At 44.3% G+C, this 19,506-nt stretch overlaps 1 protein-coding gene across 14 annotated transcripts in view; it reads right to left on the bottom strand.

The window, feature by feature from the left end:
* The window catches only part of Atxn7l1 (ataxin 7 like 1), a 228,262-nt gene that overhangs the window by 64,742 nt on the left and 144,014 nt on the right, over positions 1-19,506 (bottom strand). The window contains exons 1-2 of one of the 14 annotated variants that reach the window (XM_051144830.1): positions 8,669-8,784; positions 8,496-8,574 (exon numbers count right to left, since the gene is read on the bottom strand). The exons of 11 other annotated variants lie outside the window; for them this stretch is intronic. In XM_051144830.1, the coding sequence (XP_051000787.1) occupies positions 8,496-8,562 (67 nt within the window). In that variant the 5' untranslated portion in view covers positions 8,563-8,574; positions 8,669-8,784. Of the gene's footprint in view, positions 1-8,495; positions 8,575-8,668; positions 8,790-8,921; positions 9,443-19,506 lie in introns of those variants that run through there. 2 more of the 14 variants (XM_051144876.1, XM_051144880.1) reach the window with 2 other exon arrangements.

The raw sequence follows: 19,506 nt of genomic DNA, 5'->3' as shown, positions 1-19,506 counted from the left end.
TCTTATCTAGACGACATCCCATTCCAACTCTCTTCCTGGGTGATCCTAGATTGTGTGATGTTGACAACACTGACCATCTCATAAGAAGTCTCAGCTGGTAATGGTACTTGCTGTCAAGCCTGGACACCTGGATTCCACCCCCAGGACCCACATGGTGAGATAAGACAGTTTCCACAAGTTATCCTCTGAGCTCCACACAAGCAACACAATAACAAATGCACTATTAAAAACAAAACACACCTCTAGCTATCTCAGAGTGGTATTCAGTCTTAACAAGGAAGGAAATCCTGACACGTCACCCTATGGATGCGTCTTGAAGACATCACACCAAGTGAAACTGGCCAATCATGAAAAGGCATACACTGTAGGATTGCATTGACAGGAAGCAGCTGAGTAGTCAAATTCAGGCATGACAGGGAATGATGACAGTTGCCAGGAGTTGGGGAAAGGAGGAGCTCCTTGTTTTTATTAGTAGCTACAGTGCCTGTTTTGCAAAGCCAGGAGCTCGGGAGAGGGTGGTAGCAATGACTGTAAAGCAATATGATGGCACTAAGTATAATGACACCTTTGAGCTGGGCCAGAAGCCTTTGATCCCAACACATAGGAGGCAGAAACAAGCAGATGTTTGCACACCCAAATTCAAGGCCATCACGTTCTACACTGTGAGCTCCAGGTCGGCTAGGGCTACACAGTGAAATCCTGACAAACAGAGAAGTAGTTAAGATGGTAAAGTTTATATTAAGTGTATTTCACTACAATTGATTTTCTTAATTAAAGAGAATCAGCATATGACACAAAAATTCTATTCCGAAGTATATACTCCAAAGAACTGGAAACAGGGACCTGGTACCGTGGTACATACCTTTAATCCTAGCACTCAGGAGGCAGTCTTTATGAGTTCAAGGCGAGCCTTCTACATAACAAGTACCAGGGCAGCCAGGTATACAGAGTCTCTGTCTCAAAAAACCAAACATTTAAAAAACCCAAACTCTAGGCCTCAAGAATAAATCCTGCCAGGCATGGTAGCACACACCTGTAATCCCAGAACTTGGGAGGCAGAGGAAGGCGCATCACTGTGAGTTTGAGGACAGCCTGGTCTACAAAGTAAGTCCGGAACAGCCAAGGATACACAGAGAAACCATGTCTTTACAAAAAAAAAAAAAAAAGAACAAATCCTTTGGAAAGATGATGGCTCAGGGGTTAAGAGGGATTGCTCTTGTAGAAGACCAGGGTTCAGTTCCCAGCACCAACATGGTGGATCACAAACATCTGTAACTACAATTCCAGGGGACCCAATGGCCTCTGCTGGCAGCATGGCAAACACATGGTATACTGACATGCATACAGACAAAATACTCATACACATAAAATAAAATAAATAAACCTAAAGATTAAAAAGAATGGTCAAAGGTAGAATGGCCCATCAATAGAAAAGTGAATGAGCAAAACCCATAGTATAGACAGAAAAGAATGAAGTATGATTGATGTATGCCAGAATACAGATGTGTTCTGTATATGTCAAGAACACCATGAAATGAAAGAAGCCAGACATACCAGGCCATATACACTGGATACTCCTGTCTATATGCGAGGTCCAGAGGAGGCAGACCCCTACACAGACTGATCAGCAGCTGTCGGGCACTGTAGGTGGCAAGGAGGAGGAGGATAACTGCACAGTGGGTATGAACTCTTATTGTGGAGTAAAGAAACGTTGAGACTACAGAGAACTAGACAGAGTAGACAGAAACGCACAACATGACTTAGAATAGTTAGCTTTTCACCTAGGCAACAATAATGGCAAAATCCCTGCAGAAGATAAAAGTCCAGGACAAGCTGTAAGCAGAACAATCTGTTTTAAGGTAACTGAGAGTTACCTGCAAAACCCTGCTTGAAGCCGCTTAAAAGAGGTAATTTTTAAGTTAAGGTAATTAAGGCAGCCAGCAGGAGACAGCAAACTGGTCTTCTAAGTCAGCAGCTCCCAAAACACTGCCAATTTGGGTCCTTGAAGAAGTGTCACTTTATCTTAGGCAACACGATGCATCCTCCCAGTCAGCAATAGGGTCTCCTTTTGTTACACACCGGTGACAGGTGGCTAGTGTACTTTATACTGCTGGGGCATATTTTGGCTTTAATTAATGCTTTTGTTTGTTTGTTTGCTTGCTTGATTTTTGAGCCAGAGTCTCTCTGTGTAGCCTTGGCTGTCCTGGACCAGGCTGGCCTCAAACTCACATCAACCCACCTGCAGAACACTCATTGCAGGCAGGTTCTACTGGCTATTGGCAAATGGGACCTTGAGATACAACCACCCTCTGTGACACAGCTGCCACTTCCAAGTCAAGTGTCCAAAGCTAGCCAGGGACCCAGGCGTTACAGCTTGAAATTAGAGCAATCAGATCTAAACATATAAGAAGACCCATCTCCCAAACATTGCGGGCTGTCAAGGTGCTGCTCTCCAAGGCAGTGACCACCACATGGTGAGAGTGGACAGCACTGAGCAGCTGCCCTTCCCATACTTCCGTGACACTCACACGTCCATGCCCACTCTCATCATCAGGCTCATCAGGGAACTTGGATCTGCCCCACCTCCTCCTCGGGGGTAAACACTCCCAGCCACCACCTTTTAAATAAAGGTATTTCTCACAAACCACGGTCTCCACTCCTGTCCTGTCCTAGGTTCTCTCAGGCTCTCAGCACTTCTCACAAAGCGGAATTAGGAAGGGGACACAATTCCGCGAACTCCGCTCAGTTTCCTGGCTGTCCATTCTCTATCAATGCAGTGGAGGTTCAGTTTGTTAGTTTGTTTTTCCTACAACCCCACTCTTAAGCCTTAGATGACACTGTTGTCAAGCTGTGTCAACTCCTGGGTACCCTCTTATAACTGTCACCTTCCTGGACTCAGTCCACTGTTCCAGCCTGTTGACACACTTAATCCATCGATGAATCTATTTACCACCTGGAAACTTGAGAAGCCTGCCCAAGTGCCACTCTTCTAAAATAGGCCCCGACCATGTCTCAGTAACCGTGACTTATAAACAGCATTCTCTACAAGTGTGGCTGTACCAGGGTAGGTATGCCATTGGCCCATCTTCCTGGTAATCATCCTCTGAGTGACTGACACAAGCCTCACACAGAAGCTCTTCTCTCAAAAACGTCGTTTATCACTCCAAGAAGTGTTATACTGATGAGGTATTTTCTAGTTCCCCACCTAGCCATCAGTGGCCACCAACGCGTACACTACTCAGCTGCAGTGAATAGAAAGAACTCAAGGCATGCAATGCTGGAGCCTGAACCCCAGTGCTTTTACCTACTGATGCTACCAGACCTGTCGCTCCTGGGCTGAGAGAGGAGCATTGAGATCTGACGTGTAAAACAGGCTGCAAAGTTGGAGCTAGGTGGTGGTGGTGCACACCTTTAATCCCAGCAGCAGCAAGCAGATCTCTGAGTTAGTCCTACTGAGTTCTAGGATAGGCAAGGCTATATAGAGAAACCCTGTCTTGAAAAACAAAAGAAAGCAAAAGAGAGCAAGCAAGAGAGACAACTTACACAAACAAATGGTTCTAAGATTGTAACTAAATAACTTAGAAATAACAACAAAAATACCATTTTTGCCAATGTTTGGCAACCGGCCTGTCAAACCAAGGAGGGACCTGGCGATGAGCTTCTGTTTGGGGACAGGCAACCAGATAGCGGCAAGGGAATCCCTCCCATCCCACCCAGGACCTGTGTAATTACCACAATCTGGGAGGAGACCAGGGGCCAGATTGTGTTTAACTCCTGTGTGGCACTCTCCTCACTAGTCCCCAGGCTTCCATCTTACGAATGGGGTTTCTGAGAACAGCATCTCTGGGCTCTGACATGGTCAGATGTCCAGAAACAATCTGGGAAAGAATGAGCTTCAACAGGAAAAGGCCTGGGTCACATTTTGCAAAGTGGCCACCTGTTGGCTCTTAGTGGCACATCGATGTCAAAGATACTCTCCAGCAGGGGACAGACTGACAGAACTGGTACAGCCAGGCCGCAGGCCATTGAAAAAAAGAGTAGCGATTACAATGGACCACAATAGCTGTCTGCCTTCATCTACCGTAGGCTGCTTTCCCAACATCCAAGGAACCCAAGGGCAGATTTAAAAACAGAAAACAAAAGAACTAAACAAACACACATGTAATTGTTGGCAAGTCACTGAGAAGGTTATACAAATGAATCTGTGAACAGATTAGGGAATTTGGCCAGAAAGGTGCTGGAAGAAAGAGGCCAGGAAAGTCTACGGAATAATTTCTGGAGCCCACCAGTCCATAAGCTGTTCTCCCCAGCTTCCTCTGTATACATGTCTCTTAAGACCAATGAGTCTCTAAGGTGAGAATTATAAAAGGTATCTTAGATATTTGTAGCCATTATGGGCTTTTCCCTGTGGCTTTAAAAGACATATTTTTGGGGTGGGGAGTGGGGTTGCTTGTTTTGCTTTGTTTTTCTTGTTGTTCCTGTTCCCTATGCCTAGTTACAGACATATGAACAAACCCACACAATCTGACCTCTACATCATGGAGGTGGCTGCATGGAGTTCCTGGGGCTGCTGCTGCACCTGAGACAGGACCAAACTTATCTCTTTGGTGTTATGGGTTCAACAGTGTGTGTCCCACCATCCTATGTTAAGTCTCTAATCCTCTAGTACCCGAAAGTGCAACCATATGTAGAGTTAGGCCTTTGAAGAGGCCTTTAGGAAAAGGCCCTAATCCAATAGGACTGGGGTTTTTATTAAAAAGGATGAGGAACCAGCAACAAGTACTCAGAAGATGCACCTTGAGAAGGCAGCAAGCCTGGTGTGGCCACCTGTGGGTCCTCAGGGGATACCAGCCCTGTTAGCACCTCCATCTTGGTGTTCAGTTCCCAGAACTGTAAGAAAATGAGTTTCAGCTGTTTGAACTACACTCTAGCCTTAACTAACGCAGCTGGGTCGGCTCCAAAGCCTTTTACCCTTACCTCACTGGAGTGTAGAGAACTCCTAGTGGCCCCGCTGCACTGCCCTCCCCACTCTAAGGTATGCTGAGGCTCAAGTGGGTACAGCTAGGTGCTGTTTTCCGGCAGATCCTGCTCCTCTGCAACCCTGTGCTGGAGGCATGGACACAGAGCAGGTGACTCCAAGCCACAGCCTGCAAGTAGCCAACTGCTTTACTCAACTTCTTTTCCTGGTTTCCCTCTTAACTTTGACAGGTTCTTATTAACCTGTATATCAGAGTCTAGGACAGCCAAAGCTATCACAGAGAAACCTTGTCTCGAAAAACCAAAAACAAAAACAAAAACAAAAAACCAAACCAAAACAAAAAAAAATCACTGATGTGGTTCCAGGAAAAGACGACCGGTGGAGTGGGTGGATTCATGGCCCAGTGAGGTAGCTAGCCGCCAGCACTCTCGCTAGTTTGATGAACACACTTTCAGCACCTGGTCTAATGCTGCCACCACTGGGAACTGACATGCCCTCCAGGTTCCGTCTGTCCCCAGGTCCTTTGGAAAGCTTGGACCCAGCCAGTCCCCATGGGTGAGCAGAACCATTCCTGGGGCAACAGAGGTAGACTCAGAGGATCACTGCCACTATGGGACCAGGCACAGTTGCAACGAGTAGAGGATATGTCACTGAGCTATGTCAAGGTGGAAGAACCAAAATGAAAACAGTATAAACAAGTTGATGTTTGACAGGGGCTTGGCGGGTGACATGTTCTAGGAGGCAGAGCTGAGCAAGTATCTTCCCAGGTCTAGGTACAGCAGGTGCAAGGGCCGAGCCAAATGGACTGCAAAAATGTGAAATAGAACAACTTGGGGTCCCTTCGGCACTGCTGTCATGTCTCCATTCCAACATAAAGACCAGTATGTCCCCTCCATGCCTTCTCGTCATTCAAGGTGGCCAAAGACTATGTATAGTGAACCTGGACCTTCCATTATTATAGGTGGCTAACATGCACAGAGCCGACACACACACTTCAAACCAAACGCCTGCAAAATATGGGCCTCGCTCACCCCTACCAACCTGACAGAGAGGAAGAATGGGGCTCCCACCCACATGCTGAATGGGAGGCAGAATGGATGTAATCAGAACAGAGTTTCCTTTTAAAATTTTTTTTGTTGTTTGTTGAGACAAGATTTTAATATATAGTCCTAGCTTGCCTGGAACTCGCCGTGCAGATCAGGCTGCGCCTTGGACTCACGTAGATGATCTGCCTGCCTCTGTACCGTACCTCCTACTCCAGATGCTGTAGTTAAAAGCATGCACCACTACACCTGGCAGGACAAGGCTGCTTAGCATCACACTGGAGCCAGTATGCCCACTGTAGACGGAGCAGCAAGCAGGTGAGGTTTGATGACTGATGCTGGGCCTGACATTCCCAATCCTCAGTCCTCTATGAAAGCAAGGGGATGCAGGAGATGCTCCAGCACACAATAAGGACACATGCTCAACCATGTTCATAGCGGCCTTACTCATAATAGCCAGAACATGGAAACAGCCTAAATGTCCCTCAGTAGAAGAATGGATAAAGAAACTGTGGTACATTTACACTATGGAATACTACTCAGCTATTAAAAACAAGGAATTCCCGAAATTTGTGGACAAATGGATTGAACTAGAAATGATCATAATGAGTGAGTTAACTCAGAAGCAGAAAGACTCAAATGGTATATACTCACATATATCTGGACACTAGCCCAAGGGGCATGTCCCATGAAAGTCTGCACTTACCAGGAAAGTGGGATAGAGGTGAGGACATTCTATTGGGACTCTAGGTGAGAGAAGTATGGGAGAATGGGGGAATAGAAGGATCTAGAGGGTCCTAGAAACCTACAAGAAGAACATTATGAAGGACAATACATGCAGTAAACTTCGAGCCCCTGCCTATATCTAGCCAATGGACAGGACATTCTCCACAGTTGAGTGGAGAGTGGGGACTGACTTTCACATGAACTCGGGTGCCCCATATTTGACCACATCCCCTTGGTGGGGAGGCCTGGTGGTGCTCAGAGGAAGGATAGCAGGCTACCAAGAAGAGACTTGATACCCTATGAGCATATACAGGGGGAGGAAGTCCCCTCAGTCACAGTCAGAGGGGAGGGGAGTAGGGGGAAAATGAGAGGGAGGGAGGACTGGGAGGATAAAAGGAATGGGATAACAACTGAGATGTAATATGAATGAATTAATAAAAACATTTTAAATAAATAAATAAATAAATCTTTGAAAAAATATTAAAAAAAAAAAAAAAAAAGAAAGAAAGAAAAGAAAAAGAAAGAAAGGAAGGAAGGAAGGAAGGAAGGGCATGGGCCAGATGGTAGAAGACCTGAGCAGGCTAGCTTTGTCATTATACACTGCAAGGTTAGAGGAGACAAAAAAAAGTTTACACTTTTATATGGATGTGTGAAACATGCAAGAGAAATAAGAAATTTTAGCAGTAAAGTGGCTGTAACAAGGTCCAACTTTGGCTTAATAACTGTGCTTACTACTTTGGAAATATCTGTTTCATTGTCTTTTCTCATGTAAAAAGTTGGGGTCACAGTGGTATTTGGAAGCAGCTGTGTGGAACCCCCTTATGCGATGAAAGCGCCCTGCCTCCTCTGAAGTCCTTCCCCTAGCCGGCCTGAATGCTGTTTATTGCTTTCTCCCTCCTTTTTGATTTGTTTCACTTAAAATATTTAGCCCGCTGCACAATGAAGTGTCTCATTTCCAGCATTCTCCTGGACCGTTAGGCTGGGACTCCACACTCATTACGCTGATGAGCATTCTACTTACCCATGCAGATTCCGGGAGCAGCAGCCTGGGAGATGGAGGGGGTGCTCTAGGTAGGCCGACAAGAGCTGATTTAAGTTTGCAGCCATTCAGTGGGCAAGGCAGAGCAATTTTTAGCCAAAGGCTCTAGTCAATATTATGGAAAACCCTTTTTATAGAGTGCTAATTCTGGCGCAGCATTTTCTTACATGCCCAGTTTTAGTTCCCCCTCCAACCTGCCTGGGAGCCCCCAGTGCCGCATAATCTGCCCAGGTCACGTGTGAGGGAGCACGCCCTGCAGCAAGTGGCTGGTAGCCGTTCTTTTCACTGCTGTCAACACCTCAGTATTACACTCATTTCAGTGGGAACAAACTTCCCAACCACCCAACTTCCCTTCCGCCATCCTGCTGCCATCCCATCCCCCCTCCGCCCCCCTCCCCCGTGACCCTGTCACTTGCCAACTGGCTCCTGGACAGGCTGCAGGTCACCAGATGACACTGCTCCCGTGAGTTTGAGAAAACAACCACAGCAAACTCCTTTCGGAGGTTTGAAACAATACCCAAGCCTTTCTGAGCGTCCCAGAGGAAATAGCATCATCACTTTCATTCTACTCCATTTGTGACAACCCAAAGAAAACAACTCGACCTAAGACAGCCACCAGGGCTCTGCCATCGGCGGCTGGGGAACACTATCAGGTGACCTTTCCGAGGAATTAATTTTCACGAGCAATAACGGCCTGTGCTGCACATACCTTCAGTGCCACTTCTGTCAGCGTAGAAAAGAATTTCACTTTCTACAGTTGGAACAGAAACTCGCATACATCCCCGTTTCTTAAAAAAAAAAAAAGTCTATAAATAACCCAGGATCAGCAAAATTATGCAAAACAGCCTGCTAGAAGAAGAAATGTAAACTAAAACCACTTACAGACTGACTCGGGCTGCCAACTTAATCTGATGCTACGGCGACTGTAAACAATGTTGTACTTTTGAAACCTGAAGTGATCCACTTTAGCACAGATGCCATCGCAAAATACGAGAGAGAGAGAGAGAGAGAGAGAGAGAGAGAGAGAGAGAGAGAGAGAGAGAGAGAGAAGAGAGAGAGAGAGAGAGAGAGAGAAGAAAAAAAAAGTCCGCAACAACGAAACAACAACAAAAGCCCAGCTGCACAACAGAGCAACCTGATTCGGTATTCTGTACAGTGCACGGCCCGACCCGACGGCTGATCGGCTGCAGTCAGTACCAGCTCCCCTTGCTTGCACACGCCAACTGTTTTGACTACAGGCACTTGTTAAACACAGAGTTTCAGGTCCTACCAGTTGGACACCAGAAGTTCATAGAACTGACCCAATGCCAAAAACAACAAGCGCAGAAAGCGAAACGGCTGCCTCGAGTGAGAGTTTGGTTAGCTGTTTATGCGAGCCCTGAAGCAACTGGGTAACAATTAATTAATTTAAAAAGAACCTAAGTAACAAAAGGCGAATGATTGGCACCTTGAAAATGTAGATGTTGGCAGATAAAGTAAAGACACTAAGCTATGTTGTGGGGCTGTGTTGGTGTCACATGACACGTTGTGGTTATCAGAAGAAGGAACTGGGTGCTTCCTCAAGCATCCTCCATACGATTGGTTTAGAGAACTTGCAAATATCCAGGATTTCTAGGAGTCTGGAAGTTGGCAAATACCACAGGAGAAGAAAGGGACATATTAGATGATTTTTTTTTAAGTGCAATAAACGGACTTCCAAGTTGCCTGCTGTGTGCATGCAGACTGAGGCCACAAACTGGAGGCCTGGTTCCAGATGGAGCTATGTCTCCTGAGGCTACTTCAGGACTTTCTTTGGAACGAGGGATGCTGGGGACCAGTTGTCTGTCTAATCAAAGCTGGAATCTACATTGGTGGGCAGTGACAAGGAGTGGGCTTTTCACCTTGCAAAAGAAGATAAAAGAAGCATGGCTGAGCATTTCCATCTCCTCCCCAGAATGCACCAAACACTATTCACTTTTAGGACCAAGACAATTAGCCAGATTAAATTTTAGAGTTACTTATGGATTTAGGAAAACTAAATTCCATGAGAACTAGGACGTGGATGTAGATTTTTATTTGAGGAGGACTCAACCCTTTTGTATTATCTAGCTTCCATCTTCATCTATCTATCTATCTATCTATCTATCTATCTATCTATCTATCATCTTCTATGACTGTCTATCTGACTCGATAGACTTCAAATGTGTCTGCAAGTCACGCCTATCATAGGACTTGGTCACTAGAAACATCCTGTGAGGTGGACAGCAAGAGCTGCTATTCTCACACCATTTTCTGAAGGAGGAAAACACAGGTTAGACTTTCCCTGGGGCCAGGCACCCAGGAAAGGAGTCTACTACCCTAACCCTGTTAGTCCATTGTCACTGGGGAGAGATTCAGGAAGGCTACATGATTTGTTTACTGCCTCCCATTCCCAGCCCAGCCCTCCATATTTGCCTGAATCATGTTTCCAGAAAACGGAATGCTAGAACTAAAAAGGTTAATTATAAATGTGTAAAACCTCTTTTCTTTTTCTTTCTTTCTTTTTTTTTTCTTTTGGCATTCCCTGTCACTGTGGCTTTCTGCAGCAGATTGCAGCCTGCCAGTACCACCCAGAAGGCTTTCTTTCCTTGCTAGGACAAGCTTCATACATCTGTGCTCCAGAGCTATTGTTTAAATGGAAGACAACCCTCTCTACCCAGTCTGCATCTTGTCTTTCTCTGATCCTATAGGCTCATTCTCTGTCATCCCTAGCTCCTCATCCAATCTTACACTAAGAAGAACACGAAGAGGAGTAGCCCAACAGCCCTGCCAATCCTGCACACTGGGAAGCCTGTGTGTCCATTTTGCTAGTAGTGGGGGGAGGGGGTGGGCGGGTTCTGGATTTGCAGATCTTTTAACATGGAGTTTAAAAATAGACTTTTGCTTGGTTTTTTTTTGTTTGCTTTTTGTTTTTGTGGGGTTTTTTTGTTTTGTTTTGTTTTGTTTTTTTCTTTCTTTCTTCCTCAGTAGGGAACACTGAAAATACTTAATCCCACAACGGTGCCCATCATACTGGCTCCTTTTCCATGCTGAGTGAACATAGTCATTGCTTCAGCAGAGAAGACATGACTGCTCTGGGGAGCCCTGAAACAGGTTTCCTCTGGGGCTTGGTTATCTCCCTGAGGAGATGTAGAAGTGGGGTATTGTAGATGACCAGGAGGTTTGGTCTGTAGGTAGGAGTGGAAGTTGCTGGAAAGAGCTGACCCACACTGAAGTTTCTATAAAAGTGATTAGCTGATTCAGTGATGCAGAGAAGGTGGAATGTCCCAGGCCCAGGGTCAAGCCATACTGGGACATGTGTAGCCCCATTCATGGCCCTTTACTGCCTTCCTCTGTTTGTGACCTAACATCATTGTAACCATTCGGTAACTCTTTTGAATGTATAAACACACCCCTAGTTTCCTCTAAATGAAAGGCTAAGAATGTCCTGGGAGAGCATCTGAGGCCTACAGCTGAGATTCCCCACTTCCCAGTGACCCACCTACCTCATAATTCCACCAATGTGCAAAGATCTGGATTTGTAATTGTCTCTGTTCTATTATTACCACTTTGGAATGTAGTATTTGGGAAAACCTGAATCTGTTCCCAGGCCATGGTCACTCATAATTAGCTTCAGAATAAATGATCTCTTCTCCACTTTGAGGTGAAAGTTGTGTCTTGTGGTGAAATAGAGACAAATGAAGGTGTCTGTCAGGAACTGAAGACTTAGGGCCACCACTGGGAATACTGAATATTGACTGCAGGAGGGAGCTGAGTTTGAGGCTAGCCTGATCTACAGAACAAATTCCTCAACAGCCAGGACTACACAGAGAAACCCTATCTTGAAAGAAACAAAAAGTGAAGATTATAAATTTCTAGAATGTTTTACCACCTCCTCATGAATCTTTCTCTATCTTGAAACACTACAAAAAATATTTGGAAGTAAAATCTAGGAAATCTGGGTGTCAATTTGGACTTCACACTGAGTGTAATCAGAGCAGCACAGATCATACAGAACTATGGAATCACATGCCCCCACTGGCTGGAAAGGCTCTGTGGTTGTGTGGGATGACTATGTGGTGCCTCGTGTGGCTTGTAAACACTCATTTTGAGGGAAGTTATTTGAGTTTGTTTGGGGAATGCCACGGCATTTGTATCCATGCTGCCTGAAAGAGTCTGAGCACTGGGCCAAACAGAAATCATAGCCAGATAATGTGTTTGCTTATAAGATACAAAGTGTGCATGGCCAGGTGACACATGATTTCTCCAGAGCACTCTTATAAAACTCACAAGTAGGACACATGTTTTGATAAGCACTGTCAGATTTAGGGAAGAATGGGCTAGAGAGATGCCACCAAAGCCGACACCTGAGTTCCAATGCTAGAACCCTCGGGCTGGAAGCAGAGAGAGAACTGACTACTGAACATTATTCCCTGACTTTCACATGTGTGTGTAAGGTGGCCTGAGTGCACTCTCACACATATGAATGAATGAATGAATGAATGCATGCATGCATGGATGAATAAATGAATGAATGAACAGCTAAAAAAAAAAAAAAAAAATACAGCCCGACACGGTGGTGCCTGTCTTGAATCCCAGCACTTAGGAGGCAAAGAAGAAGCAGGCGAAACTCAGTAAGTCTGGTCTACATAGTGAGTTCCAGGACAGCCAGAGCTATGTACAGAGGCCCTGTCTCAAATAAACAAGGAAAAGAAAAAGAGAGAGAGAGAGAAAATTGGAACTTTATATGCATGGATGGTAAGTTAGTAGAAACAGGCTACCAGAAGGATGTGCACTATGGACAGAAATTGGGACTTTATATGCATGGCTGATAAGTTAGTAGAAACAGGCTACCAGAAGGATGTGCACTATGGACAGAAATGTGCTGCAGTCAACGTTATACGTCACAAAGACATTTCTACCACAGACCAGAAAAAGCCACTGGCCACCACTGGCACATCAGACCCTGCACAGCTGAGGCATGGAGGGAAATGACATGGGCACCTATGCCCATGCTCTGAGAGCTACACTGAGTGAAGGGAGACCGAGCAGGGGAGGCAGGCAGCTGGGAAAGGACTGGTCTGGCCTTACAAACATCATCTGGTACCAGGCAAACAGGTCTTTATGGTAAAGAGAGAGAAAAGTACGTTTGTTGTGTCCTGGATGGCTCCAGGGATTAGTCTGATGAGCACAGCAAGGGAATGAAGAAAGGGCAGGTAGACACACAGAAACACATGGAAAAGCTGGGGTGGGGTAGACTGGGCATGCTGTTGGAGAAGTTACAGCCAATGCCTAGCCACAGCTTGGGAGCCTAGCTGTGTGTTTTTACTACATTTCAAGTGAATGAATAAAATCTAAATGTGAATCACTACACAAACCTATAAAGTGAATACATTACATGCGTTCCACTTTGATTGGTATCTTCCTTCCTCCTTTCTTTTGTGGTGTGGAGAATCTCAGGAGCATTTACATGTTAGAAAAGTATCAGCCAAATTAGATATTTTTATTTTTATTCTATCTATCTGTCTGTCTGTCTATCTACAATGTATGCATGTATGTATGTATGTATGTATGTATGTATGTGTCTGTCTGTCTATCTATCTATCTATCTATCTATCTATCTATCTATCTATCTATCGGTTTTTTTAACACAGGATTTCTCTGTGTAGCCCTGGCTGTCCTGCAACTCACTCTATATCCAGGTCTCAAACTCAGATCTACTTGCCTCACTACCTGAGTGCTAGGATGAAAGGCGTGCAGCACCGCCACCCAGCAGGTATTGAGTGTGTCCGTGTGTCTGTGTGTCTGTGTGTCTGTGTGTTGGTATGCTTATATGAGTCCCTGCAGAAGCTAGAAGAGGCCATCAGATTCTCTGGAGCTGGAGCCCAGAAGGTTTAAGCTGCTGGATATGGGAGCTGGGAACAGAAGTCTGGCTCTCTGGAAGAATGGCAAGTGCTTTTATCCGCAAAGCCATCTCTCCAGCACCTCAAAATAGGTATTTTTAAAAGTGTGGTCCAAATTGGGAAAGTCACAGGTACACCACGCTCTGCCCTGAGATTAGTACAACCATTGGCATTACTGACATGGGATTAAGTAAGAGTGGGTCTAATCTAGAGATGCTCGGGGCTGTATGAAAGGAAGTATGTGATTTATGCAAAAACATCACTTTCTATTCTTTTTCAGATGCTGGGAATCAAGTCCAGACCCTTACACACACCAGTCAAACACTACATCTGAGTAATCCAGACCTTTCCTGAACCACTGTACTGGGATGCCTGAGGATTTTGGTCACAGGAATGGCAACTGTCCGGAAACCAATCCTCCAGAAATTGAGGGACACTGAACTTTAAACATTTTTTTTAAGATTTTATTTTATTTTTGTATTTTATTTATTTATTTTAATTAAAAAAAATATTTTGAACTTTGAACATTTCTTCACGGTGGTGTTCAGGCATTTATCACTGTAAGACTGACTTCAAGGCCTCCAAACCAGTACTTTCAAAATTCTGACACTATTTACTTTAAGAGAGAAATTTTGCATTGCAATCCCTTGTGCTCATTCGGATACAAGAGTAATACTGGTCTTCAGTATCTTGTCTCTCCTTCTTTCCTTCCTTCCTTTCTTCATTCTTTCCTTCCTTCCCCTTCCCTTCCCTTCCCTTCCCTTCCCATCTCACTTTTCTTCTTGTTTTTTAATTTTAGATTTACTAATTTTATTCCATGTGCTGCTGCAAAAGCAAAGGGGGTTCTTTTAAATCCCGAGCCATATCTTTGGCATCCTCTTTTTAATTGTTTAAAATCTTGGTCAGGACTCACTAAATGGGGAGTAAAGTTTGCGGACACTGAGGAAGCATTCCAAGCTACCTGGCCTGCACACAATTAGCCTCAGCTCCCCCACCCACCCACCGCCCCACCCTCCCACCCCCCACCCTCCCACCCCCCACCCCCGCCTTCATCCCTTCCTTTTTATTTCCCTGTATTTGGTCACTTCTTTTTGCCTCTACATCCTTTCCCAGACTGGAAGGAAGGCCAATCAGCCTGTTATCGTGCAGCATGCAAATTGCTCTCTGGGAGCCTGAGGGTGTCTGATGAGTAGGTGTGGGGCTGGGATGTGGCGATTTGGTGCAGCTCCACGCTGCACAGGCTCTAGGCTAGGCTTCCACCGAGTTACTCAGTGAGAGGTCAGGATGCTGAAGTGCCATTGAATCTGCGAGCAGAGAACACCTCCCCCGCCCACACGACCTTCTTTTCTGAATGGAGTAACTGATGATTTGGGACTCTGGCTGCTCCGGCTATAAAACGATGGAGGCTCTAGGCTGTGAGCTTTAGGAAAGAAAGGTCTGGTCTGCTGTGTGTACAGTAGCCCGGATCCCCAGCAGCACTGCTGTATCTTAGCTCTCCACTCTAGCTTTTCTTTGCTCTGCTATTTTTAGCTCCTCCTGGCCTACCCTTCAGCCACCAACGATGTGTAGTAGGCAACTGATTTATTCATTTATTATTATTTTTATCTAGCAAAAAAAGGTAAATATGGTGTTCCTAAAAAGCCTGAGTAAAAAGCAATTAGGCTCTGGCTAAGGAAATTATTATTGTATGCATTCAATGGAATGCCAGGAAGTTATAAACACGATGGTGGTCATCTCTATTTTCTGAATGTGTCCACAATAATCTTTTTATTTACCTCTGAGGATAGAATGCTGGGCTTTACACATGCTAGGCAGGCCTTCTACCATGAAGTTGCATACCAGTCCCTCACAATAATTTTACATGAAAAAAAGAGCAGGCCTCAAAGCAAAGTCTGTAAGAGGATTCCATTTTTACTTTTGAAAATATAAAATATATGCATATTCAGGGATATATAATGAGACCCTGTCTCAAAAATATATATGCATATAGACATTTATGTACAACACAGACACCCATAGGAAAAGCCAAAATGTTTTATGCCAAAATATACTTTAAATCTTTTTTTCTGAAACTTTGGCAACTTCCACAGTAAAATTTCTTTCTAAAAAAAAAAAAAAAATTTTTTTTTAAATTTTCTTGGTAGCTTCTAAGTTTTAAAGTGTTTATTTATTTTTTAGTGTGTGTGTGTGTGTGTGTGTGTGTGTGTGTGTGTGTAGGTCCAAGGACAACTTGCTAGGGTTGATTCTCTTCTTCCATGTGGGCCCCCAGGATTGAACTCAAGCTGTCAGGCAGCAAGTGCTGAACCATGTCACCTGCCCAGGTCTGAACCTTAGTGTGACCTAGAACTCATTCTGAAATCCATGACTAAACTTTTTACTCTTCAGTGTTTAATTGGCAGTTTAAAGTTGTATATATCTAAGCATTTTCTTTTACAATAAGGACAAAAGTAAATTTTACTTTGAAAAAAAATTCCAAGTTGTTATGCAAAACTGGACCTACGTGGGCATGGCTTTTACTGTTATCCCATGACACCCCAGCTAGCTTAATCTTTCAAAAGAGTTCTGCTGGGGCTGGAGAGATGGCTCAGTGGGTAAAAGCGCCTTTCGCTCTTCAAAAAGTCCTGAGTTCAAGTCCCAGCAACTACGTGGTGGCTCACAGCCATCTGTAATGTGATGTGATGCCCCCTTCTGGCCTGCAGGTGTACATGTAGGCAGAACACTGTGTACATAATAATAAATAAATCTTAAAAAAAAAAAAAAAAAAAAGACTTCTGCTCATAAAGAAGGTCCGCTTGAAGCTAAGCGCAGTAGCACGCGGGTTTGCTCGTACTTGGGTAGCTGAGGCAAGAGGACTACAGTTCAAGGCCAGTCTGGGTCACAACTGTGAGAGCCTGTCTCAAAAACAAGCAAACAAAACAAAACACCCTCCAAACCACAAACTGGAGGTAAGTTAAAAAACAAAACAAAACAAACCTATGGCACTATTAGATGCCACATGGACAGATTTGCTGGTCACCTCTGTGGCATACGCAGGCTACAGACTACTCTCTTGTACAGGAAGAAAAGTCTAGGAATTCACATATCTGTGCTCTGAAACAAGTTTATGCCACACCACAGCTGATTCAAGTCAAACAATGTGTTTTTACTTTGAGATTGTGTCTCCTATGTCTCTGGCTGGCCTGGAACTTGCTAGATAGACCAGGTTGGTCTAGAACTCAAGATCTGCCTGCCTTTGTCTCCATAGTACTGGGATTAAAGGCATTCACTACCACACTGGGCTAAAACAAAGCTGGTTTAAGATATAATAATAATAATAATAATAATAATAATAATAATAACAACAACAACAACAATAATAACAAAAACAACAACAATAACCCATAGCCCTAGCTAGTCCTGTTTTCCTCAGTATTCATGAGCATCCTTGAGATACTTGTTATCTCCTACAGACTCAGCTAGAGGTGGGCGCTATAGCAGGTGACATCATTATTCTGTTTGCAGAGGATAAAGCCAAGATTTACCCAGGTAGGCAACTGGCTTAAGCTCACAGACTGTTAGGATCCACTCCCTGTTCTCCTACACTCTCTTCTTGATTATGTGGCACTAACTAAATTCTTCTTTAAAAATTTTTTTTATTATTTTTATGTGCGTGTGTGCACCTATCCGAGTTTATGTGCACCATATGCCGCAACAAAGATGGAAGAGGGTGTTGAGTTCTCTGGTGCAGTTTGTTAGACACCTCGTAGGCATTGGGGGCTTGAACCTAGTTCTCTGCAAGAACAGCAACTGATTTTAATTACTGAGTCATCTCTCTTGCTTTCTGAATTCTTTCTTGAAACAGGAAGAACAATTTTCTTGTCCTTATTGGATACTTTTGAAAGCAAAAGATGCTGAGTGGACAAATCCTGGGCCAACTTAAGATATAACTAAACACACAGACACACACAGACACACACAGACACACACACACACACACACACACACACACACGACACACAAGCCACATCTTATGATAACATAGAGATGTGAGACAGGGGTATGAAACTTATTTACTTATTTTTAAAAAGTGTATAAAATAAGCATAGACAAAAGCAAAGGGATATATTTTGTGATTTATTGGGTGGACACAATAAAGTTAGGCTAGGCTTGTCATTACTAGGTCATCAGTTCCCACTGTCTCAAGAATTACAAAGTCAGAATTGGGCACCTGGAAGTAATCAAAATGGGACACAGTACAAAAGTGACTTCTTTAGGGTTTTCTGCATTTTGGCCAACTTTACAGATTTCACTGGTGACGTGCACTGCATAGTATAGTGTATGCTAGAAATGGGTTTTTATTTATTAGATTTTAAGGCAAACTCTCATGTATTGCAGGCTGGTTTTGAATCGATCTTCTTCCTTTTACCCCTGGGGTGCTGAGATTGCAGGTGTGCCCTACCCTGCCTACTTGAAATGGGTGTCAGTGGTGAATTAAAGGTATTCAAGGTAAAGTCCTTTTCAGAAGCCCTCAAGGCCACTTGTCACTTTTGTATCAACAGTGCGCCAGAACACAGAAGGTTTGTTCACTGGCCGGCGGGATGACTCTGGAGGCAGCCCAGAGTCCAGCCACTCAGTCAGGACTATTCACTATAGCTGTGCTCAGAAAACAGTGCCTCTCTGTGGAGTGTCCCTGGAGCGCCTCTGGTGGACCTTTCTTGAGGGCTGGGCCTTTACCAAATCTATGGAGCAGGTTGAACTAGCTGTACCTGTGAAGCTGTTCGTTTGGCATGTTCCCAGGTTTATATCAGAAGTGAGCCTACCTTCACATTCCTTAAACTAGGTAGTGAGGTGGTCAGAGAGACTGACCTCATCCTGTCAGTCTTCTAGAGTCTTTTATGTTTCAACTGTTTTCTACCAGAAGATTCTGAGTTCCTCAAGGTCAGCCCACCCCTCAGGGCAGTACACAGCTAACACTGGTGGGTGCGAAGTCGGTAAGGAAGAGACCCTTCTGTGCATCTTCCTCTCTATCATATGCTGAGCCTCTGTCTTCTTCAATAATGTATTCTGTAAGCCCCTCCTCCTAAAAAGTAATACAGGCTTGTCTATTGGATAAGTTAAATGAAATGGAATTCTGTCACTTCAACAGTCTAAGTGCTGTGATTGATTTTCATTCTATTAGTGACATCAGGTGTGTACAGATCATAATCCACTGCTTGCCCTGAGTTAAGCTAGTACGATAAAATAAATAAATAAAAAGGACTGGAATTCCATTATTTTATCCTTTTGAAAATGCAGACTGATATTAGCACTTCCATGTTCAGATTCAGAGAGTTAAAACTTCAGTCTGTAAAGTTAGGTCCACTGGATTCCAATCTAGAGCACGTTCTCCAATGCTGCCTCGCTCGGCCTTCCAGAAAAATCGAACATTTAGAAATTGAAAAATATTTCCTTTGCCACCCTACTCTCTTCCACGCCCCTCATCCCCATGCTGGGATCGAACCTCAGGCCTGACACATATTAGACAAATGTTCTACCACCTAAACAAATCTACTCACTTTAAGCTGTGCATATCTTTTGTTGGCACTTCAACACATTTTACCAAAAGCATCTGGGGGATGGAAAAACTAGAGGGGTGTTGGAATAGATGAGCCAACTTACTAGTTCTTTCACTTCTAATTATTTTGATTGGCATGCGGTCAGGAGAGATATCGAATGACCTCTTAGAGCTGCAGACGAGATCAGTCCCCGGGACTCTGCTGCTGCTGCTGCTGCTGCTGCTGCTGCACGTCTCCAGCCCAACAGGCACTCAGGCTCTGTATGGCCTTCCTGCATGCACCCTTT

Source organism: Acomys russatus, chromosome 1 (genome assembly GCF_903995435.1).
Source record: "Acomys russatus chromosome 1, mAcoRus1.1, whole genome shotgun sequence".
Classification (NCBI taxonomy): domain Eukaryota; kingdom Metazoa; phylum Chordata; class Mammalia; order Rodentia; family Muridae; genus Acomys; species Acomys russatus.
This window is presented reverse-complemented; position numbering and strand designations above follow the sequence as displayed.